The 24963-nt window shown below is 36.5% G+C and overlaps 3 protein-coding genes across 5 annotated transcripts; 2 read left to right on the top strand and 1 right to left on the bottom strand.

The window, feature by feature from the left end:
* Positions 1-1344: 1344 nt before the first annotated feature.
* LOC104908733 (uncharacterized) lies at positions 1345-10598 on the bottom strand. Of its 3 annotated transcripts, XM_010697884.4 has the most exons (13): positions 10307-10598; positions 10004-10032; positions 9512-9617; positions 8267-8420; positions 7917-8099; positions 7527-7687; positions 6915-7191; positions 6208-6422; positions 5394-5492; positions 4783-5309; positions 2508-3280; positions 2015-2213; positions 1345-1931 (listed from the first exon to the last, which is right to left on the bottom strand). In XM_010697884.4, exons 1-13 carry the CDS (start codon positions 10473-10475, stop codon positions 1770-1772), a joined length of 3054 nt encoding a protein of 1017 aa, XP_010696186.2. In that variant the 5' UTR covers positions 10476-10598; the 3' UTR covers positions 1345-1769. The 3 variants fall into 3 exon arrangements, with proteins under 3 accessions (XP_010696186.2, XP_048503744.1, XP_048503742.1); XM_048647787.2 differs by lacking the exon at positions 10307-10598 and having other exon boundaries at positions 8267-8346; XM_048647785.1 differs by lacking the exons at positions 10004-10032; positions 10307-10598 and having other exon boundaries at positions 7917-8172.
* A 3536-nt stretch (positions 10599-14134) lies between these two features.
* LOC104908735 (elongator complex protein 3) lies at positions 14135-19642 on the top strand. The gene is made up of 8 exons (XM_010697885.4): positions 14135-14752; positions 15945-16187; positions 16398-16572; positions 16974-17140; positions 18407-18626; positions 18715-18819; positions 19034-19186; positions 19297-19642. Exons 1-8 carry the CDS (start codon positions 14274-14276, stop codon positions 19453-19455), a joined length of 1701 nt encoding a protein of 566 aa, XP_010696187.2. The 5' UTR covers positions 14135-14273; the 3' UTR covers positions 19456-19642.
* An 879-nt stretch (positions 19643-20521) lies between these two features.
* Positions 20522-22536, top strand: LOC104908736 (uncharacterized). Its single transcript, XM_010697886.3, has 2 exons — positions 20522-21609; positions 21727-22536. Exons 1-2 carry the CDS (start codon positions 20822-20824, stop codon positions 22349-22351), a joined length of 1413 nt encoding a protein of 470 aa, XP_010696188.1. The 5' UTR covers positions 20522-20821; the 3' UTR covers positions 22352-22536.
* The last annotated feature ends 2427 nt before the right edge of the window (positions 22537-24963 follow it).

The raw sequence follows: 24963 nt of genomic DNA, 5'->3' as shown, positions 1-24963 counted from the left end.
TATCAGTTTTCATAATAAACCGCTATTCGGAGTAGCGGTTTTAAAAAAAAAAAAAAAAAAAAAAAAAAATTTTTTTTTTTTTTTTTTTTTTTTTTTTTTTTTTATAAACCGCTACTCCGAGTAGCGGTTTTACCTAAGTTGAAAAAAAAAAAAAATTCTCGACACTTATAAACCGCTACTCCGAGTAGCGGTTTTACTAAAAAAAAAAATTCTCGCGTGCCGTCCTACGTGGACGCGTACGCATAGGGAATTTTTAATTTGGGCATATTTTGGGAATTAAAACCCACTTTTGCATTATCCAAGGAAAAAATTCTAACATATTTATTTCTTAATAGTAATAGTTTCATTTTCCTTTCCATTCCAAAACTTGAATCAAACACTCAACAAAGGTAACAAGATTTGTAACCATTCCACTTTCCCTTTTCCCATGACTTCAACCAAAGATGCTCTAAATACAACATTTGCTCGAAATTAGTTATAGATGTATCGAGCAATAGGGCACAAATTTACGGAACTAGCCTTGACAATTGTGCAACATATTAGAGATTCATAAGCTATTCTATTTTGTTAAAACGAGGCAACTTTTTTTTCAGAAATTCTGAACTAGTACCTCTTTCAAATTATAAGACATGTAAAGCACTTTTACACATATCAAGAATTTAGTTAGTTTTGATTAGAATATAGGTATTAAGAATTGACATTAAATATAATATTGGTAATGCAAAATAACCTACAATATTATCTTGATAGTATGAAGTTGCATTTAATTTTACATTGGTGTTGTACAATGCCTTTTATTTTGAAACAATTTTTTTTAGCTAAATGCCTTAGGGTGAGTTTATCGCATGGTCTAGAGGTGAGTCTTCGACAAAGACTCTGACAAGACCAATAGCATTTTGACGATAAAGTAAGGTTAAGTCTTGCAAAGTCTTGAAGAAAGTCTTTAAATACCAAACTCTACTCAAGAGTATGGTTCTGCTTCAAAGAAAATTTTACTTTTCTTTGCCCAACCAAAAAATGCCATTTATCTTTTTTTTTAATGTTAAAGTAATGTGGAGTGAGACTGGAGAAAGTTTGAGGGATAAAGTATAAAACTAAAATGAATCTGAAGTAAGTCTATAAAATAAAAATAAAAAAGTAGTGAAAAGCTGATGTGACACAGTATGAAGTTTGGAGTTGAGTTTGAGGAATAAACTCACCCTTATCATTTGAAACCAAGAGAGTAGTACAAAGAATAAATGACTATGACAATTACTATTACTCACTACACCAGATGGAGGAAGTTTATCATTCTTGATATTTGTAAATCTTCTAATTTCTAAACCATTCTGTGCAGCGTGGAAGTTCCATAAAAAAGACTACATATCAATTTTACCATCAGTTTCACAATGTGTATGTCAATATTATTCCAAGAAACAGGCTAATAACCTATAAAATACTTCTGAGTAACTTCTAACCACCTCTTTAGTAGCAAACTACGGGGTAAATTCTCATAGCCGGCTAGTTGCGGATATCAGACTATCAGTAGTGAACACCTCCTTTACACACCCTACGTACCCCCAAGGCTCACTTATGCACTTTCTTTTAACAGTAATTAATGTTCTTTTTTTGTATTTACAGTAATTATACTCACTTAAGGAGCTTCAAATGAACAAATTTGGGCGTCCCTCCAGATAAGTACATCAGGGCTCGGGGGTGATAGAAATTCTCATCGACTACAACACGGCCTAACTGTACAGAATGTATGGTTTACCAATATCAAAACCCAATTAACTAAGAAATAAACTGTTTGATCCAGGAATTCTGATAACCCCCTTTGACAGATTAGACGGAAGCCCGATGCTCTTTTGTGTACTACTTTCAGCAGATTCTAGAGCTCGGGAAGCTTGGAGAGACACCTCTGCATGAAGCTGAAGACATGCCATGGCCATCTATGTGCAATAAAAGAACTTCATACAGTTAGAACATGTTAAAAAGCTGTAAAGAAGTCTCAGTTAAAGACTTTGTGACTCACCGTACAACACTCTCTATCAGTGTCTGATTTGGCTAATTGAAGTGCCCATGTCCGAACCCATTCAAGTCCTCTACAAACTTCCTCATTCCCTTCAATTATTGCAGATGCTATGAATGAAGGGTGAAGTGCCGTTAGAGAGCAAGATGCAGCAAAGAGTACCGATCTTCTAACAAATGGTTCCTTGTGCTGGCATAACTCCCTGCATCCAAGTAAACTCATTTGTTCATCATCAGTCATCACAGAAGAAAATCAAACCAGACAGACAGAAAAACCACAATGCAGGGAGATATAATTGATAGCAGAAACGTCTTTCAAAGGAAAAGAACTCACTACTAAATTCCACATTTTATTTCCATATTACATAAAACTTGGAGTGCACTTAAGTGAGTTATACTTGCTTTTTTCACTTTATATTTTGCATTCTCAACAAGCTTTTAAGAAATGAGAAATGACTATATGTTACGGGGAAAATGTTAGGCTAAATGTTCAATACCTTGTGCTCAGCATGTCCAGAAGTGGGGGAGCCAAGGCAGATGCTTCTGGATGAAGAGCAGTGCATCTGATACAGACTCCAAGCATATAGATAAGTTTACCCAAAATGAGGAAATCCCTTCCGAGCAAGTCAACTCCATGACTTTTCTTATCAAAACCTTGCATTGCAGGAAGCATAAATGCTGCTGCATAAAGAGGAAATTTGTTCTGGGACCAGTCGATCTCAGTAGCCTGCAAATTTGTTGGTTTATGACCCCATCGTCGTGTTTTTCCTTTCATTTCACCAGGTTTTGAAGGAAGTTCTCTCTCAAAGCGGCTGGTCAGATTCAATGGAGAGAAAGAAAGTGTATCTGGAATCTCTTTCCAAGATCCAGCTCCAGGCATCCCTTTGCTACTTGGCAAGAACCAGGGTTGAGGTTCAGATGAGGATGATATCAGAGGTTTAGACCGCCTTTTCTGGACAAGGGTTTTAGCTTTAGCAAGCTCCTGGGCTGCATCTGTCATGACATCAAGAATCATGATGCGTTGGCTCACATCCAAATGAGGAGAATATAAAAGCTTGTTTATAGCAGTTAAAGATTCAAAGGGACACATCACAAGCAATGCGACAAGTGCCTTCTGTCTTTTTTCTTCAGCTGATTCTTCCTCTCCTTCTAACACTATATCAGCGCAACGAACTTGTACTAGTGTTCTCACTAGATCACTGGCTACATGCCGTAGTTCATCAGGTGATGCACGTACAAGCTTTTCAGCAACATCAAGAGCACTTTCCACCTGCATAGAAAGTGCCATAATTATCACACATTCTTTTGTAGTCTCAAGTCAAGATGGAGTTATGATTTTATTCTCTTCAGGTACCAAGCTTAACACGCTTTCTGATGCCATGAAAGCCAAGATAGGGTTATGTCTTTTTAAACTTTGGCATTCAAGCTTAACATCCTTTCTTAGAGTACGAACAATGTAAATGAGAATGAGTTAATGGAAACTCCACAAACAAAGGAGCTATATGACCATGAGTAGCATAGAATTTCCCTTATCCAACAAAACAGGTACACCAATTCAAAGTTCTAGAGACAGCCACGTGTAAGAAGAAAGAATTGAAAAGTTTACACCTAGCAGTTAGCTCGACTGGCCTGGCTTGAACAAAATAGTGTGACATGTCAGATATTAGCAGATAAGGATTGCTAACGTTAGGGAGAGGCCCAACCCCCTCCCTCACAATTATTCAGAAACCAAAAAGAAATCCTCCAAAAATATACTTCCTCAGTTTCCTTTTTTACTTGCAACATTAAAGCATGAAACAAGAATTTAGGAGAGGAGAGGGATATAGAGTTAAAAATAAAAAGGACCCCATGTGCTAGGAGAAGAAAGAGAGAATATAGTGCCAAAAAAATATCAATTTTGCACGAAATATGCACCTTCCTGAAACAGGAAATGTTGAAACTAAAAATAAATAAATAAAAGAAAGTAATTTGATGAAGGCTTATGTCACTGAAGAGTGCCTTTAGCATGATTGGACTAGCATAATCTAGGAAGATTATCCCTTTGTTCACTGAAATTTATACTACAAGATAAGACTTTTCAGGAACCATGCGGGAAGATACTTAATCATCTATATTATGCTGCGTGTTAGACTAACAATGGTTATAAAACAAAACAGAACTATATTAATCTACAGAAAAGACAGAAATACAATCGAGTATGCTATTTAAAGGAGCCTTTCTCATTCAAATGCATCCAAAGGCTCTGAGCTTGATAAGCTAATTGACAAGGTTCCCTCTAAGCATGGGGGAAATGATCAGGTAAAAAATGAAACCGACAGTAAGGAAGAGCTAAAAGAATTTGATGAGATGTACTGCCACTGCAAGCAACAGGAATTAAGCTCTGCATTAGCTGTGTACTCGTCTTCTACATATGCACTGTACGATCCAGTTCAACACTACAACTACGTTGGCCGCCTTTTCTATTTTCCTTCCACGAGTATCTCCTCAACATTAAGTCCAGGCCTCCATGTGATAAAACGATATAGACCCCCGGTCACCAGCAATACCCCCCAGACCCCCACCCCTGCGCTTTCTGAAACTTATCTAAAAAATATATGTAATGGCAGAGCCAAAAGAACAGGATTTTGCAAGATCATTTCCAGATAACACCACCATATAGTTTCTGCTGTGGGCAGTACTGGGATTTAGATGCACACTACCTTATTTGCGACCAGTCAAGACTGGAAATTTAGCTAGAAGATATACTAAAATGAGGTCAATTTTAGGGCTTACTCCATCAGCGTCGTCAGGTTTTCTAAGGGCCCCCGCGACATCCACCAACTGAGAGATCCTCTTTTTAAGATCAGTGTCATCATCTGTCAAGTCATAAGGTTGTAAAGATGAGTCGCTTGACGCTTCAGAATCTTCACTTGTGTTGTCATCCTCCTCTTCACCAGGGAGAGACTCATCGTTGAATGATGCTGGATCAATAATCTCATCAGGATCAACCAACTTATACTTTAAAGCTTTCTTTTTACCAGGATTCAACTTGCTTCCTCTCTCAGGGGTATCTCCATGGTCTAATTCTGTCATTTGCACAACATTATCAATTGTTTCTGTATGCTCCAAGTTCTTGGAGGTTCTATCTCTAGTAGCCAAAGCACCATTTGAGGAGGCCAATCCAAACTCCCAGTCTATAGTTTCTTCTCTGCAGCTATCATCAAGGTAAAGAGGATTTTTTGGGTCAACTACCTTTGAAAAAACAAGTGCGATATTGCTAGCCATTTTTCTGACTAAGTCATCAGGGTTCTCCAGTCTACCTGTCAGGAAAACAGAGCACACTCTAAGGTAAGCTTGTTCAGGTAATAACTTTCAGGAAAAAGAAAGAAGGTTCAAGATAGTACAGCTAACTCCTTCAAGAATTGAGCGCATAACACTTTTAGTCGAGTCTAGCTCTTCCTTTGACATATTCTCCAGCAAAAGACCTACTACAGCAGTTACATCTGCAACCCAGGTTAAGGTGAATGCAATCCAACATACAAGAAGCGAAATTGATAACAATGACAAGTAGTGTATTGAAATTAGCAATATGTATTTGGGATCATGTACAAAGGATGATTAGGGTGTGTTGTGTTATATTCAAATATTTTGACTTCTCTGGACTTATGTGAACATATCGTAGCTAATATAAGCATAAGTCAATATGAGTTGGAACATAACACTACCATAATAGTGTACAGGAATGAGAGCCATTGAATCAGCACAATCCAAGGGTTGAAATTTCCCATCACGGATCAATGTGAGCAAATGAAAAATATATAAGCAGTCCCGATGAAGATAAGCAAATGAGCATCAAAAGGAATCAAATGGGTAACAAGAAGTAGTGAAATGAGCAAATTTATTGAACAAATATGCAGTGAAAAATCTACATTTTCGTTCTACAAATGTACAGTTGAAAATGATTTGCAATCATGTAAACTCACAAGCAATTCAACAACACACTCCAAGGTTACCTTTTTCCACCCCTCTCGAGTGCATCAAAACTTATGAGAAGGTAGAAACTATCTATCAGATCGGGAATTGCCGATTTCAAAGTCACTCAACTCTTAGTATCCTATTCTTATGTTCAGATAACATAATTTCGATATAAAAATATAAAGACAATAGGAAGAAAAAGGTAGAAGAAAACTACCCAGAAACATATTTCAAAGAGGATACACACTTGTTGCTCCAACGGAGCCGATTGCACAAATTCTCGTTTGGACCACACTGGTACAGCCCGTTGGATAGTTTCCAACAATACATTATTGTTTTCACACTTTTTCAACTTGCCATCATCAGAAGCGCAACCAAAAACAGCAAACTGAAGTATCCATCTCAAGCAACAGAGAGGAAATACTTTCAAGAATAAAAATTTCTCAACAAACATGAGCCTGAGGTGAATGTAGACAACAAGATAAGTATACTTGCAAAAACAAATCTATGAAAGAATGCCTAAACATCACTATATTCATTCTTGCTTATTAGCAATTCTAAACTTTCATATTTGACCTAAGTTATCCAGACTCGAGTATTAGACATGGGTAAATTGTCCGAGTGTTGCTTTGAAATTATATTAAAAAATCCATATATTTGATATAGAATGAGGCATCAAGTGCCCGTACTCATTTGGGGTTGTCGAGGATCCAACCCATGTTCTTGAAGTCAAATGAAGAGTCCAAGTAACATATAAGATGACATTTATTCCATCCATATCAAATGTTCACATAGTTCTTCAGCAGAATGCAAATCACTTCCGAAAAAAAAAGTCTAATACTAAATCATGTGAACAGATCAAACAAAGAAATCAATAAAAAAAAAATGCAATAAAAACCAACATTAACACCATCAATCATCCAACCTCTACCAAACTATCAAATATATACCTGACTGTTGTTTGATGTTGGAATGACCGATGAAACAGTATCCATAATATCCAATATGCTTCAGTGTCGTTTGCACATTTAACTACCAGCTGATGCAAGATTTCCTCAGTCATTTTCTCCACGACATATGTATCTTTAATTATTTCGATCATTAAGAACCAGAACTGAAAGCTGGGGTCTGACTTGAAACTGTTCTCAGTGATTGTGCCCTTATGGGACATTAAAAAGTTTTGTACATGTCGATGAATTCGTGGAATCACCTCATTTATTAGCAAGTCTGCATAAAACATTTTCAAGTCAACATTTCTTAATTTATGGACAAGCTTTGAAAATACATATATATATAGCAGATGGAATAAGAATCATCACCATGTAATTTATTAGAACTATTTAAGTACAGTTCTCAGAAAGTTCAGCAATAGTTTTCTACAATAAACCAGTGAAGCTCATCGTTGAAAGCCGAAAATTACAAGCTCAACAGAAGCCAGTGGCAAATGCGACATTAAATTCCAACCAAAGCCTATTACTACAAATGACCGCTAATAAAGTACACCTCAAATGAACGAAGAGCTAAAACAATGAGTCCCATAAATGAGTATAATCCCATCTTACCAGCTGATCCACGCCGACAAATCCGAGTAAGCATTTCTGCAACAAACTGGAAGGTACCATCCACATCAGTGCCACGAAATAAAACTTCTTTACCATGTAACTTGCAGCTTATTTCTTCTGCTCCATACAGAAGCTGAGTAGCGACGCTCTTGAAGAATAAACTAAGAACCTTTGTTAGGAATGAACAAGGACCATAGTTCCCAAGCTTATGACATAAATGCAGGCAAACACTCAGCGGATATTTTTCCACTAAACAAAGACAAAAAAAAAAAAAAAAGGGACTGAAACAACCAAGTCAGCCATACTTCTCAAGAAACATCCACAATCTTTCAGATTTCACAGTTTAGTAGCTGAATGAAGCATGTATCTTAAATGAATATGAAAGGATACTGAGAAGAAAGAGATTTAGGAGCTCCTAGCCGTATCTTGTCAGGAACAGATGCGACAAGCTGAGCCACTCTAGACACTATCGGATTGACAAAAGAGCCAACGGTATCTTCAGATTGGTAAACACCAAGTTCCTTAGCCAGCTGAAGTGCACCTTCATCTTCTAACAAGCAGAGTTCAACTAATCTGTGTAAATTTGGGAAAGCAGATGTGATCAGAATTACGTGAATTCTTGGTTGCTTCTTGGATAAACTGTAATCTAAATTCCATAAAAACAAGACAGAAATATATGAGGATATGATCTAACAAGAACGAATTAGAATTTCAATAAACAATATTTGCTTAGTAAACACCTTTCAGCATTTGATCTTGCAGCATTAGCATTGTGGTCTAAAGAAGGAACCAAGGCTTGAACAACTTCAATAATGAAACCCTTCACAAAAAATACATCATAAACCAATTTCCTCGCTGTCAGAGGGAAGCAAGATAGCCAATTGGAAGCAACATCTGCAAATAATTAAAAGAAAGAAGAATTGAGACAATTTGTGAAGTACTTGAGCTCCCATATATTAAATTCAACCGAGGCAAGCTTATCCAAATTATTCAAGGAGCATATTTTTCCAGGCAATTACTAGCCAGCACAATTGGCTAAGCCTAATATTACACAAATGGCAAACCACACATGAGAGACAACAAATCCAGCTTGAGTGTTAGAAAAAACCTCTCTTATATTCATGTATAAAATTTATTTGAGCTTTCACATACATCTGTACTAACTACTAACCATCACATCTTTCTCAGACTTTTTTCTCTCTCAATAATAAAAATAACTGCCATCCTACTTAGAAGAACCATGTTGACATCATCTGCCTCCTCTTTGGACCCATTACTTTTAAGATAATAATTCAAGGAAATTGACATGGTTATGAAATTTGAAATTGAAGCATCTTGATCAACATGAAAGACTGTATGTATGTAAGCTCTATCTTATAGAAAATGGAAGCAAGAAATTCTAACAAAGTAATGGAATGCAAAGGCATTTTCCTTGTTGAAAGACATTCGCCTTGTTGCATACATGCACTAAATAAAACGAGTCCAGTAGGTTACGTGTCTCTTTGTATTTCTAGATAGTATGTTACTTGGACTCGGGTTTTCGTGTCAGACAGGAATACAGGATACATGTCCATGTGTCTAACTCAGGAAACTTTATGAGAAAATTCCATAATATGGCCAAAAATGAAGTGCTGAAGTGACTATACCATGTCAGAATATCGAGACTCCGACACGAGCATTTGAGGTTAGCACACACTTAAGGTAAACCAAAGAGTCCGTGTAACATAATGTAGATACCAGACTTCCTTTCAATGTAAGGATGTAACGAAAAGTAATCAATCATGATAATCCACTGAATTACTCCCTCGATCCAAAACTTATGATATGATCCTCAAAATCATTCTCTCCATGGAAATTAATATATGTAGTGGCATATCAGGATTTGTATAAACCCATACTATTTCGGGAAATATATATTAGATTATGGGACATTATTGGCAAAAGGAGGGACTACATTCAAAACAGTGTAGATTAAAGAAATATACCATGAATCAAAAATCGAGCTAATGTAGGAAAAGAAATTCCTTTATAGAAGACTTCCCACCGCTGATTCCTCCCCTCGCTCGAAGAGGCAACTTCCGCTTCATTGAGCTAAAAAGATGCAACTCCGATTAGCATTATACAATCATGCACACAACACATAACAAAAGCTAAGATACAGCTCATATACTACTTACTAGAAACGTCAAAATTCCTAAATAAATGAATGACAATCTTAAATTAAACAATGAAGTAAAATAAATAGAGTTTGTCTTGTAAGAGACCGCCTACTTTTAAATTAAAATTAGGCAATGGTAAGTCCAATATTAAAAAAAGAACCAGCTCAATAATGACTAGTTTAATTTTTTTCGGTAACTAGTTTAATTCATTTAGTAACTAAGTCTGCTTTTATATTAAAATTAGACGTCTCTTTTAATAATTTTTGAAATAAATATTGTTTCAAGTATACATGAATTCAGAAGACAGAAAACAATCACCTGATTTCTGTATTTCTGTGAAATGACCCCTGCCAAATTTAGTAAACATGCAGAAAACAAGATTATTAGCAAAACCCCATATTTAGATAAGTTCCAAAAACCAAAAATAGGACAAAGAAATTTAAGAACAGAATTACCCAAAAACTAAACAAGCATATTTATCGAGAATTTCAGATTCTTATGCTTCAAATTAATGATATTTTTGTACCATAAATTGAATAAGGGTACTCAAAAAAGCAATTAAAATTAGGAATAAAAATGTAAAATTTGAAGAAACTAAATTTGAGTTGGGTATTTTCCCACCTGAAAGGGAAGAAGTATCAATGGGAAAAATGAGTAGAGAGAGGGAATGAAGAGCTAAAACGACGTCGTCGACGTGTTTAGCAGTTGTGATGGCGGAGATAGTGTCGGAGACCTTTTGGAGGAGTTGGGTCTCCACTTCACTCGTCTTCAATTTTCCCTCCGTCGCCATTGTACTCAAATTTCTCTGCTGTTACTCTTTTCGTTTTTGTACAGGAGAAACATCAAACCTCAAACAAACTAATAAAACATGGTCATTTTGTAATTGACCTTTTTGAGTAGAGTTGATTTTTTCTATAAACAAATTGTTTTATGTTGTGAAACCAAAAAAAAAATATGGAGTGAAAGATAGCAGGGAAGTGATTTCAATTCTTCCCATTATTGTATATTGTTATTTATGGCAAAAGCCATTTATACTATAAGAAATATATTTCAAGTCAACAAATATACATTACCTTATTATATAGGTTTAGGAAAAACTTATCATGCAGTAAATACATGGCATTCACTTTTTGACTTCATAATATTTTCGATTTTTAGTTCCTTTTTTCCAAAGACTTTGCAAGAATTTCATTTCCATGTTTGGAAATCTCACCTTTTGCTATTTACTATACTTTTAATAATTTATTAATAGAAATTATAAAGGGTTGATGAACAATTGATTGTTGGCTATTTGTAATAATTGGATGTTTACAAAAGTGTTTAGTAAAATCAATTGTTGAATGTTGATGGTTTATTACAAAATAGATCGGAATATGTTGATAGAAAACAATGCCCTCAATGTCGTCAACTCAGTTAAGCACAAATCTTAAGTGGTTTTTCTCCTATCTACTAAATATTTTACGATATTTGTAAGCTTTTTTTGAATTTCCACCATTGTTCTTTTTGTCATGCGAAAAGGACGAGTAACACTATGGCTCATCTTGTGGCAAGATGGGATACTATGGGACACGATAAATATGATGTATCATTGTATAGGTTAGGAAGGTTCTGACACGGTGTAATGTAGGCGACTATATAGGAACCCCACAAATTATGTCCTTGCATTAGTTAAGTTTATTGTTTGCAATATAAACAAGGTGAAGCCTTGTGGATCAATGGTAATGCGTGATTAGAATTGCTCAACGGGTGGGGCTTCCATGAGAAGCTTGAGTCCAACCTGTTTTTAATGGGGTTAAGGCTGATATTTGTCATATATAGTTGGCTCTTAACATGCTTTTGATTTAACATGCTGGACATAAATTTTGAAGAGCTCTTAAAGGGGTATAGATATATATTAACATAGGTCAAATTTTAGAACTTTTTTACTGTGAATCTGACTATTCTGAGACATCTCCCTCACTCTCATATGGTAAAGTGCAAATCAAAAGTTCATTTAATATCTCTCAAAAAAAATGACAAGATTCAATCCATCAAAATTTGGCGACAATTTGGAATCAAGTATTCCATTATTCATTGTTCACGTTTTGTGTAAAAAATCATCAGATATGTGTATCACAAGATGATGATTTGATGATATTTTGATCTATTCTTCTATGATTCATACTTGTATTACTTGTCAAATTGCAGTTTCAATTGAATGGTTGAATACTTGAATTTACAAGTTGAATTTATTGATTTAATTATTGTTTCTTTAGAAATTTTAAATTTTATGGTAAAGCGATATTTTGTTTCTTTGGAGTTATCTTTTATTTGCTAGTTTTTATTATTGTATTTTTAGTTAAACTTTGATTTTCATGAATGTTGATGATGATGTTATTTCTAGGATTTGGAGAAAACAGGGGAAGGGGTAAAAACGACACTTAGCAGAATTGATAAAACTCTATTTAATTTCTAGCCCCCTATTTTGATAGAAGTACTGAGTACGACTTTTTCAAGGGACAAGACTGGGTCGGACTCAAAAACCCTTAAGCCACGACCGTCTAAAGTTTGCAAATTAACCAACCCAGCCCGTCCCAAATAAGCAAAGTATGGCCCGACTCTGCTCGGACCCGGTCTGTTAGGCAGCTCTATCCGTAATGGACCAAAAAAAATCCACAAATGAAAAATAATCAGTTTGAAACTTGTAGCTAGTAGTTACTTTTTATGAGCTTAAATATATCCCCATGACCTCCCATTAATGGCTAGTTCTATCCATTAAATATTTACTTCTATGCTCCTAAATTTTAATATAACAATTAGAGATCTTTCATTCTCAATAGCTACATTTAATGTTTAATGAGTCTCATTTATGTTCAAGAAGCCAACAATTTGAATTAAACAATCCCTCCCAAGAAGTAAAAGAGATAATTAATAGTAATTTTATTTTTCATAATAAGAACCTCTTATTTGTTTTAAATTATAAATAAAAGCCAATTTTATGAAATAGTACGAGATTTCCGTCATCTTTTCCCTTTGGTATAGGTCTTTTTCCTCAAAAGCCTCATTGTTTTGACGAATCTTGATTTAATTCAATCTATTTAAATATAAAAAGGACAAAATATATGCAAAAGGCAATTGAAAAAACCTATTAAAACCAGCTTTTGGCTGAAAATATGGCTTTTTCGCCAACCAAAAAGTCATTTATGAACACTTTTTTTTGGCGATTTGATCACATCAAAATTTCAAAAGTAAAAAGGCAATAAAAAAACCTCCTAAAAGTCACTTACCAAACATCTCCAAGGAAAAACATAGTCATGTATAATATTCTTATATATGTCTTAACATATATATTCATTAAATCATTTTTTTTACAAATTTCACAAATTGGTATAATTGTATATTAATGCTCTAAGTTTTGCATTGACAAACAATCTTTTGTGTACAACTATTAAAAAACGAAGGAAGTATAACTTATTTTCTTTTCACTATTTCAAGACAAATATTTGACTATTAATATATATAATTACATATAATTAAAAATCATATGCAATAAATAACTCAATTGCACTTACCAAAACGAATCTACTAATATATTAAGATAACAATAATTCTCAGAAGTGAGTGAATAATAGAAAAATCAAAGCCTCCATATGAGTAAAGCATGTGACAAATATGCAAAAAAAAATATCGGGAGCACATAATTGCACTTACTTATGGGAACACCAAAAAACTGTATACAAAAATACCTAAATTAGAACCATTGAATATTTGTTGTTGAAAATAATTTTTGATGGTACAATAAGCAAAAATACTATTATAGTTATCATAAAAATTAGTATATAAAACCCAATAGATTTTGTAATAAGTATATCATCATAGTGATTTTTTAATTTCACTATACTATTTCATTGATATGATAAACTACTTCTTTTATTAAACGAGAGAGGAGACACATATAGAAGAGGAGCATTTCAACGACTCATCAGTTTGCAAACGAAGGGCTTAGATTCACTCATTCTTCATCTACAGTGAATTTCATGCTTTTCTCACCCATTCCTTATCTACAACCAATTTTAAGTTTTTCTCACTTATTTCACTATTTTTTAAAAATATAATAGAAATCCCCTACAACCTTCGTTAGTAAAAGTTTATAAAATTGTTCTAAATGGACAAAGCTCATGCTTGATACTTCTATCACTCTATGATAAATTTGATGAGCTTTCTCTATTTTTTGTAAGGTAAGGAGAAGACGCCCTAATCAAATCAGAATCTCATTCAGGTCAATCTGGTTTGGGTTTACAGACAAGGTCCCTTGAAAATAAGGAAAAATGGTAAGGAAAAATTCCCACCCTAAAGTACTTTTAATGGGGTTTGTCTCCCACAACATTACCAAGTAATACGGGTTAACCAAACGAACAAAGTGGTCTCTATAGAATCTAAAGAGTTTACTTTAGCCCCAAATACTAGTGTAATGTAAGCGACACAAAACGTAGAAATCCAAAAAACTTCCTCGCACAGTCTCAAACTCTCAATTCAACTTTACACAGTTACATAAACATTTTCCTCCCACACCGATACAACATCGCAAAACAAAAACCCAGATTCTCCAATGGCGGCAGCAGCAACAGCATCACCCACACAACCCCGCAAACTCCCTCGCCCAGGACGAGGTGGTGTAATCTCCGACAATCTAACCGAAGAAGAATCCCGCGTCAAAGCAATCGCCGAAATCGTCTCACAAATGATCGACCTCTCCAAAAAAGGCGAAACTGTCGACCTCAACTTCATCAAATCCACCGCATGTCGCAAATACGGCCTCGCACGCGCACCAAAGCTCGTCGAGATGATCGCCGCTGTCCCTGACTCTGAGCGCGCGTCTCTACTCCCGAAGCTCCGCGCTAAGCCTGTGCGTACCGCGTCTGGAATTGCGGTTGTTGCGGTGATGTCGAAGCCGCATAGGTGTCCGCATATTGCTACTACTGGGAATATATGTGTGTATTGCCCTGGTGGACCTGATTCTGATTTTGAGTATAGTACACAGAGTTATACTGGTTATGAACCTACTAGTATGCGCGCCATTCGTGCCAGGTCAATTTTCACAGTTGTTTGATTTTGTGATTTTCAAATTTTGATTTTTATTGGGTTTCTGTAGTTGTTTGATTTTATTGTTTTGGAGGTTTTTGGGTTTGGGTTTGTTTTATATATTTTTTTATTGATTGGGTAATAATAATGTATCATGTTGAATTTGATTTTTCTGAGCTGTGCTGATTATTGATGGGATTTTAGTTATGCTGGGTGTTGAAGTATTGATTTTCATTGGTTTTGTAGGTAGTTAATTAGGTGGTTTGGCAGGTTGGGGAAGTTGGTAGTTTTTGGTGATTTTTGGGATTTTAGTTAGGTGGATCGATGGTTTGTTTGATTGATTGGATATATTAAAGTAGTTTTATGTTTGACTTTTTTTATGGGTGCTCTGTTGAATTTTGATGGGTTTTTTGTTTTAGGGTTTTTGATTGTTTGAGAAGCTTTTGGTGATTTTTGGATATTTATTTGGTTGGTTGGGAGATTGGGATTGCTTTCAATTGTTTGAATGTAGTTTCTGTTTTGATGTTAGGCCGTGACAGGTACAAACCATGACTTATCATAACCTTACAAGAACAGGCAATTAAATCTTAAGAGGATTTAGTAAAGGGTTTTGAACTTACAATGACTGTGATATTAGGCTGTGACGGCAGCAAACCTTATTAGAGAGCTGCTCGCTTGAGCAGGGGAATAAGGGATAATAGGAAATGAACTGGTTTATCATTTGATGAGATTTCTAGACCAACTAGGAAAAGGTTAGCGCCCAATTGATACAATTCCTAGGCTTCAATATGTTGTCTTCGTCAAACTTGATTAAGCCCTATCAATGATGCCTTGTCTGTCAATTGAGAGAGCATGGTGTAAGTTGAGAGCATGGTGTAGCTGATGTTGGCTTTTGATTCCCTGGACATACCTACATTGTTAGACTTTGCAAATGGCATATAATATCTTATAACTTCACTAGTGTGATTGGGGGAGTTGGAGTGATTCTTGCGTTTCAAGGCAATGATGTCTCTGGCTCCAGCATGTCAAATTGCCAATCGTCACTGTGCTCATAGAATTTAAGATTTCAGTCAGCTGTTGACTGAGATATCAGTTTTGTTTTTTCAGGCCAAAGTGATATAATGTAACAGATGACATTGTACATTACTTGAATAATGAATATTGCATGACTGAGAAGATTTCATCTATGTGGTTTCAGATATAACCCTTATGTCCAAGCCAGAAGCAGGATTGATCAACTCAAGCGGTTGGGTCACAGTGTTGATAAGGTTGAGTTCATTCTAATGGGTGGTACTTTTATGTCACTTCCAGCGGAGTATCGTGATTACTTCACAAGGAATCTGCACGATGCCTTATCTGGACACACTTCTGCAAATGTTGAAGAAGCTGTTGCCTACTCTGAACACAGTGCAGTAAAGTGTATTGGAATGACTATTGAGACGTAAGCTATCATTCTAATCGAGTCATCATAATTCTACTTCATGTGTTCTGAGCTGATGGGATATAACTTTTTTTCTTTTCTTTGTTTCCTGTTTATTTAGCTATTTTACCTCTAATCTTCTTATTGATTAGGACAGAAAATTATTTTTTGTAAGTCTTTTTCGCATTACCTACAATATAAAGATGTCTATGTGCCTCGATGGAATATCAGGAGACCGGACTACTGTCTTGGCCCTCATTTGCGGCAGATGCTATCATATGGGTGTACGCGATTGGAGATAGGAGTTCAAAGCACATATGAGGATGTTGCTCGAGACACTAACAGAGGGCATACTGTAGCTGCGGTAGCTGATTGCTTTGCCTTGGCAAAGGATGCTGGTTTCAAGGTACATTATTTAACCTTGCATCTACGGTTCTGGAATTTTTACTGATTGAGGCATGACATTTTAATTTGCTATACAGAAAGTGCTGTGATGAACCCTGATTCTAATTGTTACTGAACTCTGAAGTAAAACTTTCTTATTTGGTATTAATAGTAGACTAGTAGAGTATTGGATCTTAAATATGTCGTACTCCAGAAATAGTGCATATGCTTCATTGTGACTTGTGTAATTCGTGCATTAGTTTATAGTTATGAGTCTTAACATCGAGAACTAGTTATTTTCCTGTTTTGAAACAATATTACTGTGTTGGATGTTCCTGTCTGCTAAAAGTTTACAGTTGGCTTAAGTTCGAAACTTATGAGCAATATGTTTGATGGTCTGCTGTCTACGTGCTTATTTGACAGGTTGTTGCTCATATGATGCCTGATCTTCCAAATGTTGGGGTTGAGAGGGATATGGAAAGTTTTAAGGAATTTTTTGAAAGTCCTTCCTTTAGAACTGATGGACTTAAAATATATCCTACTCTTGTTATTCGTGGAACTGGGCTTTACGAGCTGTGGAAGACTGGCAGGTATTTCTCTTTTGCACTTTTGCCTTTCATGTTCTGCCCTTAAGTTTTGTGTTCTCATATGGGTAGTGTATCCAAGCTGGCATAATTTGAAAAATGAAGGCCATGGAGTTTTCTCCTTCTAATGAGTAGAAAGCCGGGCATTGTGTTTTTTTCACTATTTTATAGCAACTTTGATTAGGTCATGATGAGGTCCAGATTGATCTCTCTTTTGTGTATAGGGTCCATATACATCTTGCTTCCTTTTTCCTTGCCTGTTTTTGGTGTCTTGTTCTTGTTACAGGCTTATTGTTTTGTAGTGACTTTCCGTTTTCCTTCATGAGATTTTTTTTATATATCAGATGTCAAGTGAAGAAACTTTTTCTAAAATAATTTTTTTGAAGTGTAGCCAGATCTGTAGGATTATATTAATGTATCTGAATTAGATTAGTGCGAAACCGCTTCATCTGTCAAGATGCTATGGAGCCAATTGGTTCACTATTTTATGAGGTGTAGAAACTGAATGGAATGACAAGCTCCTCAACCAAGTGCTTTGTTCACTCTTTTTGCTTTTTTTTGACAATTCGGTTTCTATTTTTTGATTTTTAATCCCTTAGTAGTTAGTATAATCCCATTACCTAGGGGAAATGCAAACCCATGGCATCGTTATACTGCAGTGTGATCACCAGCAATAGTCCCCATGATCATTACAGCACTAGTACTATTTATCTAACCAGGACCACCTTTCCACCCATCTATCTTCTCTCTTCTCTAGACCACGCCTCCATTAGTGGTACCAGGAATTAGGCATAAGATCTTTATTAAAGAGATCTTCTGAAAACTAGGTAAGGGAGATGAAAAGGAGGAAGAGAGAAAAACATACCATACCTAAAGAATAACTATCCATGACTAGAATCATCATTCCTCAACACTAAGCATATTAACCAAGTCTTGATTAGGACATCACCATGACCAGAATTTGCCAGGTGGTGCTTTCTCTTCACATTTATGGTTGAGAACCCATCTATTGTGATGTAACTATGTAAGAGGAGAGAAACGAGTGACCATCAACTCCTGTGACAGCAACCTTTGGTTCTGAGGAGGGAGAGTTAAAGGCGTGAGGCTGTGGTTTGGAGAGAGGAATCAAGTCTTGGAAAAATGAACCAAAAACTTTTTTGAAGAAATTAAATGGGTTATATTCCCTATCTTTCGTCCGCCATATCTGTATATTTATTTTTGTAGTAGGACCAAACAGACTCTTAATTTGACCTTTTTTATGTATTCTTTCAGGTATAGAAATTACCCGCCTGAACAACTAGTAGATATTATAGCTAGGATTTTATCTATGGTGCCTCCTTGGACTCGTGTTTATCGAGTACAGCGTGATATACCTATGCCTTTGGTTACTTCTGGTGTTGAAAAAGGCAATCTTCGTGAATTGGCTTTAGCTCGAATGGATGACCTCGGACTAAAATGCCGTGATGTACGAACAAGAGAAGCTGGGATTCAGGTACGTTGTCTGGCTTAGTGCTCTCAATTGCCGAGTCAAGATTGGATTATAGAGTTCTTATGCATTGAAATGGCCTTTATGTGCTCAGGACATTCACCACAAGATTAGACCAGAAGAAGTAGAGCTTGTTCGCCGTGATTATACAGCCAATGAGGGCTGGGAAACCTTTATCTCATATGAAGATACACGACAGGTATTGAACATTTGACAACTCTGAAGACTTTTTTATTCAAGTTGTTGGTTCATTTTTCTAAGACTTGCAAATAATTGGTAATACTTTGCAATTCGTCTTTGTTGCTGACTTTTTTCTACTGATAAGTGATTATTTGGAATAAATTTTAGGCAATGTGCAATCTGAGTTTGTGGTTTCTATTTTAGTTAGTAATCATTTGAAAATTTGCCCACAGGACATTCTTGTAGGCCTCCTCCGTCTAAGGAAATGTGGTAGGAATGTCACCTGTCCTGAACTCATGGGGAAGTGTTCGATAGTCCGTGAACTTCACGTTTATGGCACTGCAGTCCCTGTCCATGGGCGAGATTCAGATAAGTTGCAACATCAGGTAATAAACTAAGAAAACACTGTTATCGAAGCCTGAGAGCGTTGTCAGTATAATAATGTCGTTGTTTCTTTCATAATAGTGCTCTATATTGATTCTGTCTTTGTCCTTAGGGTTATGGCACACTACTGATGGAAGAGGCAGAGTATATTGCTAGCAGGGAGCATAGGTCAACAAAAATAGCCGTTATCTCTGGCGTCGGAACCCGGCATTACTACAGGAAACTGGGCTATGAACTCGAGGGACCTTACATGGTCAAATATCTAGTGTAACCAGACAATTGTAGGAAAGAAGGTTATGTTGTACACTATGGTTTAGATGTAGATCAGACATATTAACCATTTGTATATTATGAATTTTGATAGTTTCCTGTCATTTAATTGGCTATCTTCTATCGATTTTACAGTTGCCAACTGTGATGTACCAGAAAAGTGAAATCAATCAAGCTTTTTGATCCAATGAATTGTTGTTATGCCTATGTGAAAGTTCTGTAGGTTCAGGTACAGCCTACAGATTGGTTCTGATGCTATTGAATGTAAAACCTTTTCTTGCTATCAACAACTCTTTACTCGGTAACAAACTAACTGTTGAACACCACACATGCAAGGAAGGAAATCTTATGTAGAAGATTCATTTTCCTAGATGCTGAATGTGCATAATGTCCCAACAAACTCATCTTAAAATTGAAGGAAATAATCTATAATCATCCATGTAAAAGTTTCATTTGATTTCAAAAGTCTGCTTGAAGACTCTAGACTAATACTTGCTCAATTTGTACAACCCTATTAATTAGTAGATATATGTAAAAAGACTAATGGAACGGTTGGCGATAATGGCAAAGTATGACACCTTATTTTAGCGATATGGACATTTTTATTTATTTAGCTTTATAATTGACTATAATTAGTTGAATAAATACCTAGTTTTGTGTTTTGTTGGCTTTTTCAAGGTAACAATATACTTAAAACAAAATGACTAAAATTACCAACTTTGATAAGATTCACCAGAAATAAAAATAGCTTTGAAAAGGTCTAATTTTACTAAACATGTTTGGTTAAGTCTAAAAAAAAAACAATCTCCAATTACTTATCATGTTCGAGGATGACATCTTCTATTTCGAAGGGCTATTTCTTTCAAACTAAAAGTAACTCTTAATATTTAATATCCCATAATAGATTAGTATGAGACGGTCTCACCCAAGACTTTAACTTAAAACAAATATGCTTTAAAGGAATAAACTATCATAAAAAAGATAAACGGAGATTAACTCAATAGTAGTATACTATCAAGATTTTTGTTTAAAATGAAAAAAAGAGTTGTTATATACTTATATTTACACTAATCTTCATCTAAAACAGAAATTAAAAGAATAGCTCAAAGGTGAAGAAAAAAAAATAGAGTACATCACTAACACTAGGCTTGAATGAAGCTACGTCGTTACGTGCTTCAACCATATTGTGAATGATTTCGCTGTGACCGTTGCTTCTCCCTCCAATAAACAACATTCACTTCATGTTATACATACATTATACATTCATAAATTAGGGAACCAAAAATAAGTTTGGTGAAGCATTTTCCTTTCTTAAATCTTTTCATACCAAAAATAAGTTGCTGTACAATCATTTCGTTGTTAAAATCATGCTGAAAACAGCTTTTTCACCAATTATATCTACTCTTCATATTAGATGCAAAGCCCCTAAATTCTCTTTTACTGTAAGAAATGCTCATACACAATGCACATCAACTGTTCGACAAATTGCCCCAACCAGTCCTACTCCTCTTTATCAACTCCCTCCAACCTCAGCTTACATCCACCTTCCTTTCTGTAGGAAACGTTGCCATTACTGCGACTTTCCTATCGTTGCTTTAGGGTCATCCTTGAATCAATCCCATGACGATGATCCTCGAATCGTCGATTACATAGACTTGATATGTAGGGAGATTAAGGCAACAAGATTAGATTTTGATCAATGCCCACCTCTTGAAACTGTATTTTTTGGAGGGGGTACCCCTTCTTTGGTCCCACCGAGGCTTGTTTCTTTGGTGCTTGATACACTCAAGTTAAAATTTGGGGTTTGTTTGGATGCTGAGATAAGCATGGAAATGGATCCTGGGACTTTTACTGCAGATAAGCTAAGGGACTTTATGGGGTTGGGTGTGAATAGAGTTTCTCTTGGTGTGCAGGCATTTCAAGAGGAGTTGCTCAAAGCTTGTGGAAGAGCTCATGGACTTAAGGAGGTTTATGAAGCAATCGAGTTTGTTGAGTCATGTCGAGTTGGAAATTGGAGCATGGATTTAATTTCTTCACTCCCTAATCAAACCTCTCAAATGTGGAGTGAAAGTTTGCAGCTCACAATTGATGCAAAGCCCACCCATGTATCTGTGTATGATCTGCAAGTTGAGAAAGATACTAAATTTGGAGTATTGTAAGTGTTTTTACTCCTTCACCACTCATCTAGCTATTGTTCTTGTTTTTGTTTTCCATGTTTGGTAAATGAAATGCCATAGAATGAAGATTGAGGCTGAAAATGGTTGATATACAGGTATACACCGGGAGAGTTACCTTTACCATCTGAATCCCAAGCTGCGGAGTTCTACAAAATGGCTTCCAAGGCACTTACAAGTGCGGGATATGATCATTATGAAATCAGCAGTTATTCAAAGAGCAGGTTCAAGTGTCAGCACAATCTTACTTATTGGAAAAACAAATCATTCTATGCCTTTGGTCTTGGTTCGGCCAGCTACCTCAATGGTTTGAGATTTTCGAGACCGAGGAGGATGAGAGAATACAAAACTTATGTGGAAAACTTGGAATATGGCTTGGCAAAACATCAAGAGAATGATGATTTTGATCCCAAGGATAGGGCAACAGATGTTGTGATGTTGTCACTCAGAACAGCAAGAGGATTAGATATCAAGTCATTCATACAAGATTTTGGTGCCTCACTTACCCTATCTCTATGCCAAGCCTATAAACCTTATGTAGAAAGTGGGCATGTCCTCTGCCTCGATGAAGAAAGGAAGATCATACCGGCGTCTGAAGTTGGATCCTTGTTTGTTGTGGAGGAGAACTTAGAAGGTGTTGCATTCATCCGGCTAAGTGATCCGGAGGGTTTTCTTCTTTCCAATGAACTGATATCGATTGCATTTGGGGTTATTTCCCCATGAAGTGAGCGGTTTTTAACTTACAATATTCATGTCACATTGAACTTGTTGGCTAGAATTATAGGAGTGTAAAATTTTTGGTAACATTATATAAGACAATTTTGAACTTTTGATCTTATATGATGTACTCAATGCTGTACAAAATGTTGTTTAAGTAAATATGAATCGGCCATAATAAATCCCTTCAATTCTTGTATCTTTCACCTCCATGGCTTGGTTCATTAACAAAATCATGAATCATGATGGTGAATTCGGACTAAGGTATGTTTGGTTTGGTTTGACGGAAAACATTTTCTATGTAAAATGGTTTTTCATGGAAAATATATTTGGGTAGTTTTCCTTTGTTCGATTTGATGAAAAGCTATCAAGCTCAGGGGTAGTGTTTTCTTAGTGAAGGGGAGCCTTATAATTTTATGAGAACTATACCAGGAGTCAGGAGAGATGGGTTTTCAGTTAGGAAAGATCCTTCATAATTAAGAGCTTGATATGCATCAACATCAGCATATATGTGTACATTTTAGAACATCAAAGCGATTGTATTCATTGAAATATGAGTGTCATAGTGATAAATTGATAAGGAAACTACAAGATTACTATATTTAGCATAATTTTAGGTAGAATCTTCTACCTAAGTTGATTGGTTTGTTTGAAAGATACCCCTCCGTCTTAAAATATAGTTCCCATTTCAATTTTGGGAGTTAAATTTTAAAAACTTTGACCAAATATTCTTACTAATGTATACAAAAAAATATACTCATGATGGGTCTTGTTAGATTCGTCTCAATTTATAAATTCGTAATATCAACTTATCATATTTTTTACTAATAAGAAATAGAGATATTGTAGGTCAAAAGTACGTTTTGCAGACTGTGGAAAATGAAATAGAAATTATATTTTAGGACGGAAAGAGTAGGTCTTATCTTTTATACTGGGTGCATAGGATAGAAAACACAAATATCAAATATGTATATACTACATGATAATTCAAACGATAACTGAAAACAGATTGTTTTATAAGATTTACCTTTGTCAACAATAAAAGACTCCTTTGAAACTAGTCATGCACTCTTCCATGTCTTAAGGCTTTTTCTCATTGTCAAACGCGAGTTGACCAATCCTCAATTTAGAAAAATAAATGGCCTCAGGAGCAGCTTGACTAGCTCTTCATCCATCATCATCACTACCATTTTTCTAGATTTGGATTCCAGTTACGGGAATGGTTGATTTTAATTTTAATTTTTTGTTATTGTGTTTATTTAATTTAGTTAGGATTACAAATATTTTTCCTAGTTATTTTTGTTAAGGTTTAGAATTTGGGAAACGGCTTGTAGAACAACTAAATTTCTTGTTATTGAATGATATGGGTACAACCCTATTTATATAGTACAATGACCTTGGACAATAAGCTAACCCTAGAATCCTAATGAAGATACTTACCTAATATCATAAGGAAACGAGTACTATACTCGTTTCCTTATAAGTCTAGGAAGTATAATATTACCGGTTTTTTCACCAAGTACTCCCGAGTTTTCAAAAAATTCACCTGGTACCCTCCATGTTTTCAAAATTCACCAGGTACCCCTAAGTTTCAAAGTAATACACGGGGTAACCTTAAATGCCCTTAATGACTAACGGCGTTAACCACCGTTAGTCATTAACCCTAATTTTCTGTTTTCAACTCTAATTAACCTCTAAACCTAACCCTAACCCTAACCCTAACCCTAAACCTTAAACCCTAAACCTTAACCTAACCACCCTTCCCAACCCTCCCACCACCCCTGCCCCACCCCCACCCCACCCCCGCAGCCCCCTTCCCTCACCCCAACAGCCCCCTTTCCCCCACCCCCACCGCAGCCCCCCACCCTCCCTCCCGCACTCCACGCAACCACCGCAGCCCCTGAAATCTCACCCCTCCCCCACAGCACACCCCCCACCCCCACGCCACCACAACACCACCTCGCTTCCATTTTCGCACCCTCCCCCACCCCATTCCACCAGCCTCCTCCAATTTCCGCGAAACAAAAAGGCCCCCCACAACGAAAAAAACAGAGGAAGAAGAAGGAGTTGCAGGCGGCGCGGGGGCCCGGGCGGTGGGTGCGAAAATGGAAGGGGTGGTGTTGTGGTTGGCGCGGGGGTGGGGGAGAGGGTTGGGGGGCGCGATGAGGAAGGAGGGGTGGGGGGACTGCTGAACTGAACTGAGTGGGGGAGGAGGGCGGCACGAGGGTGGGGAAGGGGTTGCGGGGGTGGGGGAGGAGGGCGGCGCGAGGTAGGGTAGGAGGGCGGCGCGACGGTGGAGGAGGGGCAGGGGTGGTGGGAGTAGGCCAGGGGCGGTGGGAGGGTGGGGGGTGGGGGTGGGTGGTGGGTTAGGGTTAGGGTTAGTATAAGTGTTAGGGTTAGGGGTAGGGGTTAGGATTAGGGTTAAGGTTAGGGAATTAATTAGGGTTAAAGCAGAAAATTAGGCCAGGGTTAATGACTAACAGCGTTAACCGCCGCTAGTCATTAAGGGCATTTAAGGGTACCCCGTGTATTAGTTTGAAACTTAAGGGTACCTGGTGAATTTTGAAAACATGGAGGGTACCAGGTGAATTTTTTGAAAACTCGGGGGTACTTGGTGA

The sequence above is a fragment of the Beta vulgaris genome, chromosome 7, assembly GCF_026745355.1.
Source record: "Beta vulgaris subsp. vulgaris cultivar EL10 chromosome 7, EL10.2, whole genome shotgun sequence".
NCBI classification, from domain to species: Eukaryota; Viridiplantae; Streptophyta; class Magnoliopsida; order Caryophyllales; family Amaranthaceae; genus Beta; species Beta vulgaris.
The sequence above is the reverse complement of the archived record's forward strand: the minus strand, read 5'-3'. Positions and strand labels throughout refer to the sequence as shown.

Excerpts from the sequence above, each read along its gene's own strand:
- LOC104908733 (XM_010697884.4), bottom strand. The coding sequence starts at position 10,475 with ATGGCGACGGAGGGAAAATTGAAGACGAGTGAAGTGGAGACCCAACTC. Across the intron at positions 3,281-4,782 it reads AACCTGACGACGCTGATGGA|GTGGAAAGTGCTCTTGATGT; the intron begins GTAAGCCCTAAA and ends CTTTCTATGCAG. Across the intron at positions 2,214-2,507 it reads CTGGACATGCTGAGCACAAG|GGAGTTATGCCAGCACAAGG; the intron begins GTATTGAACATT and ends ACTTGGATGCAG.
- LOC104908736 (XM_010697886.3), top strand. The coding sequence starts at position 20,822 with ATGCTGAAAACAGCTTTTTCACCAATTATATCTACTCTTCATATTAGA. Across the intron at positions 21,610-21,726 it reads GATACTAAATTTGGAGTATT|GTATACACCGGGAGAGTTAC; the intron begins GTAAGTGTTTTT and ends GTTGATATACAG.
- LOC104908735 (XM_010697885.4), top strand. The coding sequence starts at position 14,274 with ATGGCGGCAGCAGCAACAGCATCACCCACACAACCCCGCAAACTCCCT. Across the intron at positions 18,627-18,714 it reads CAAGAGAAGCTGGGATTCAG|GACATTCACCACAAGATTAG; the intron begins GTACGTTGTCTG and ends TTATGTGCTCAG. Across the intron at positions 19,187-19,296 it reads CAGATAAGTTGCAACATCAG|GGTTATGGCACACTACTGAT; the intron begins GTAATAAACTAA and ends CTTTGTCCTTAG.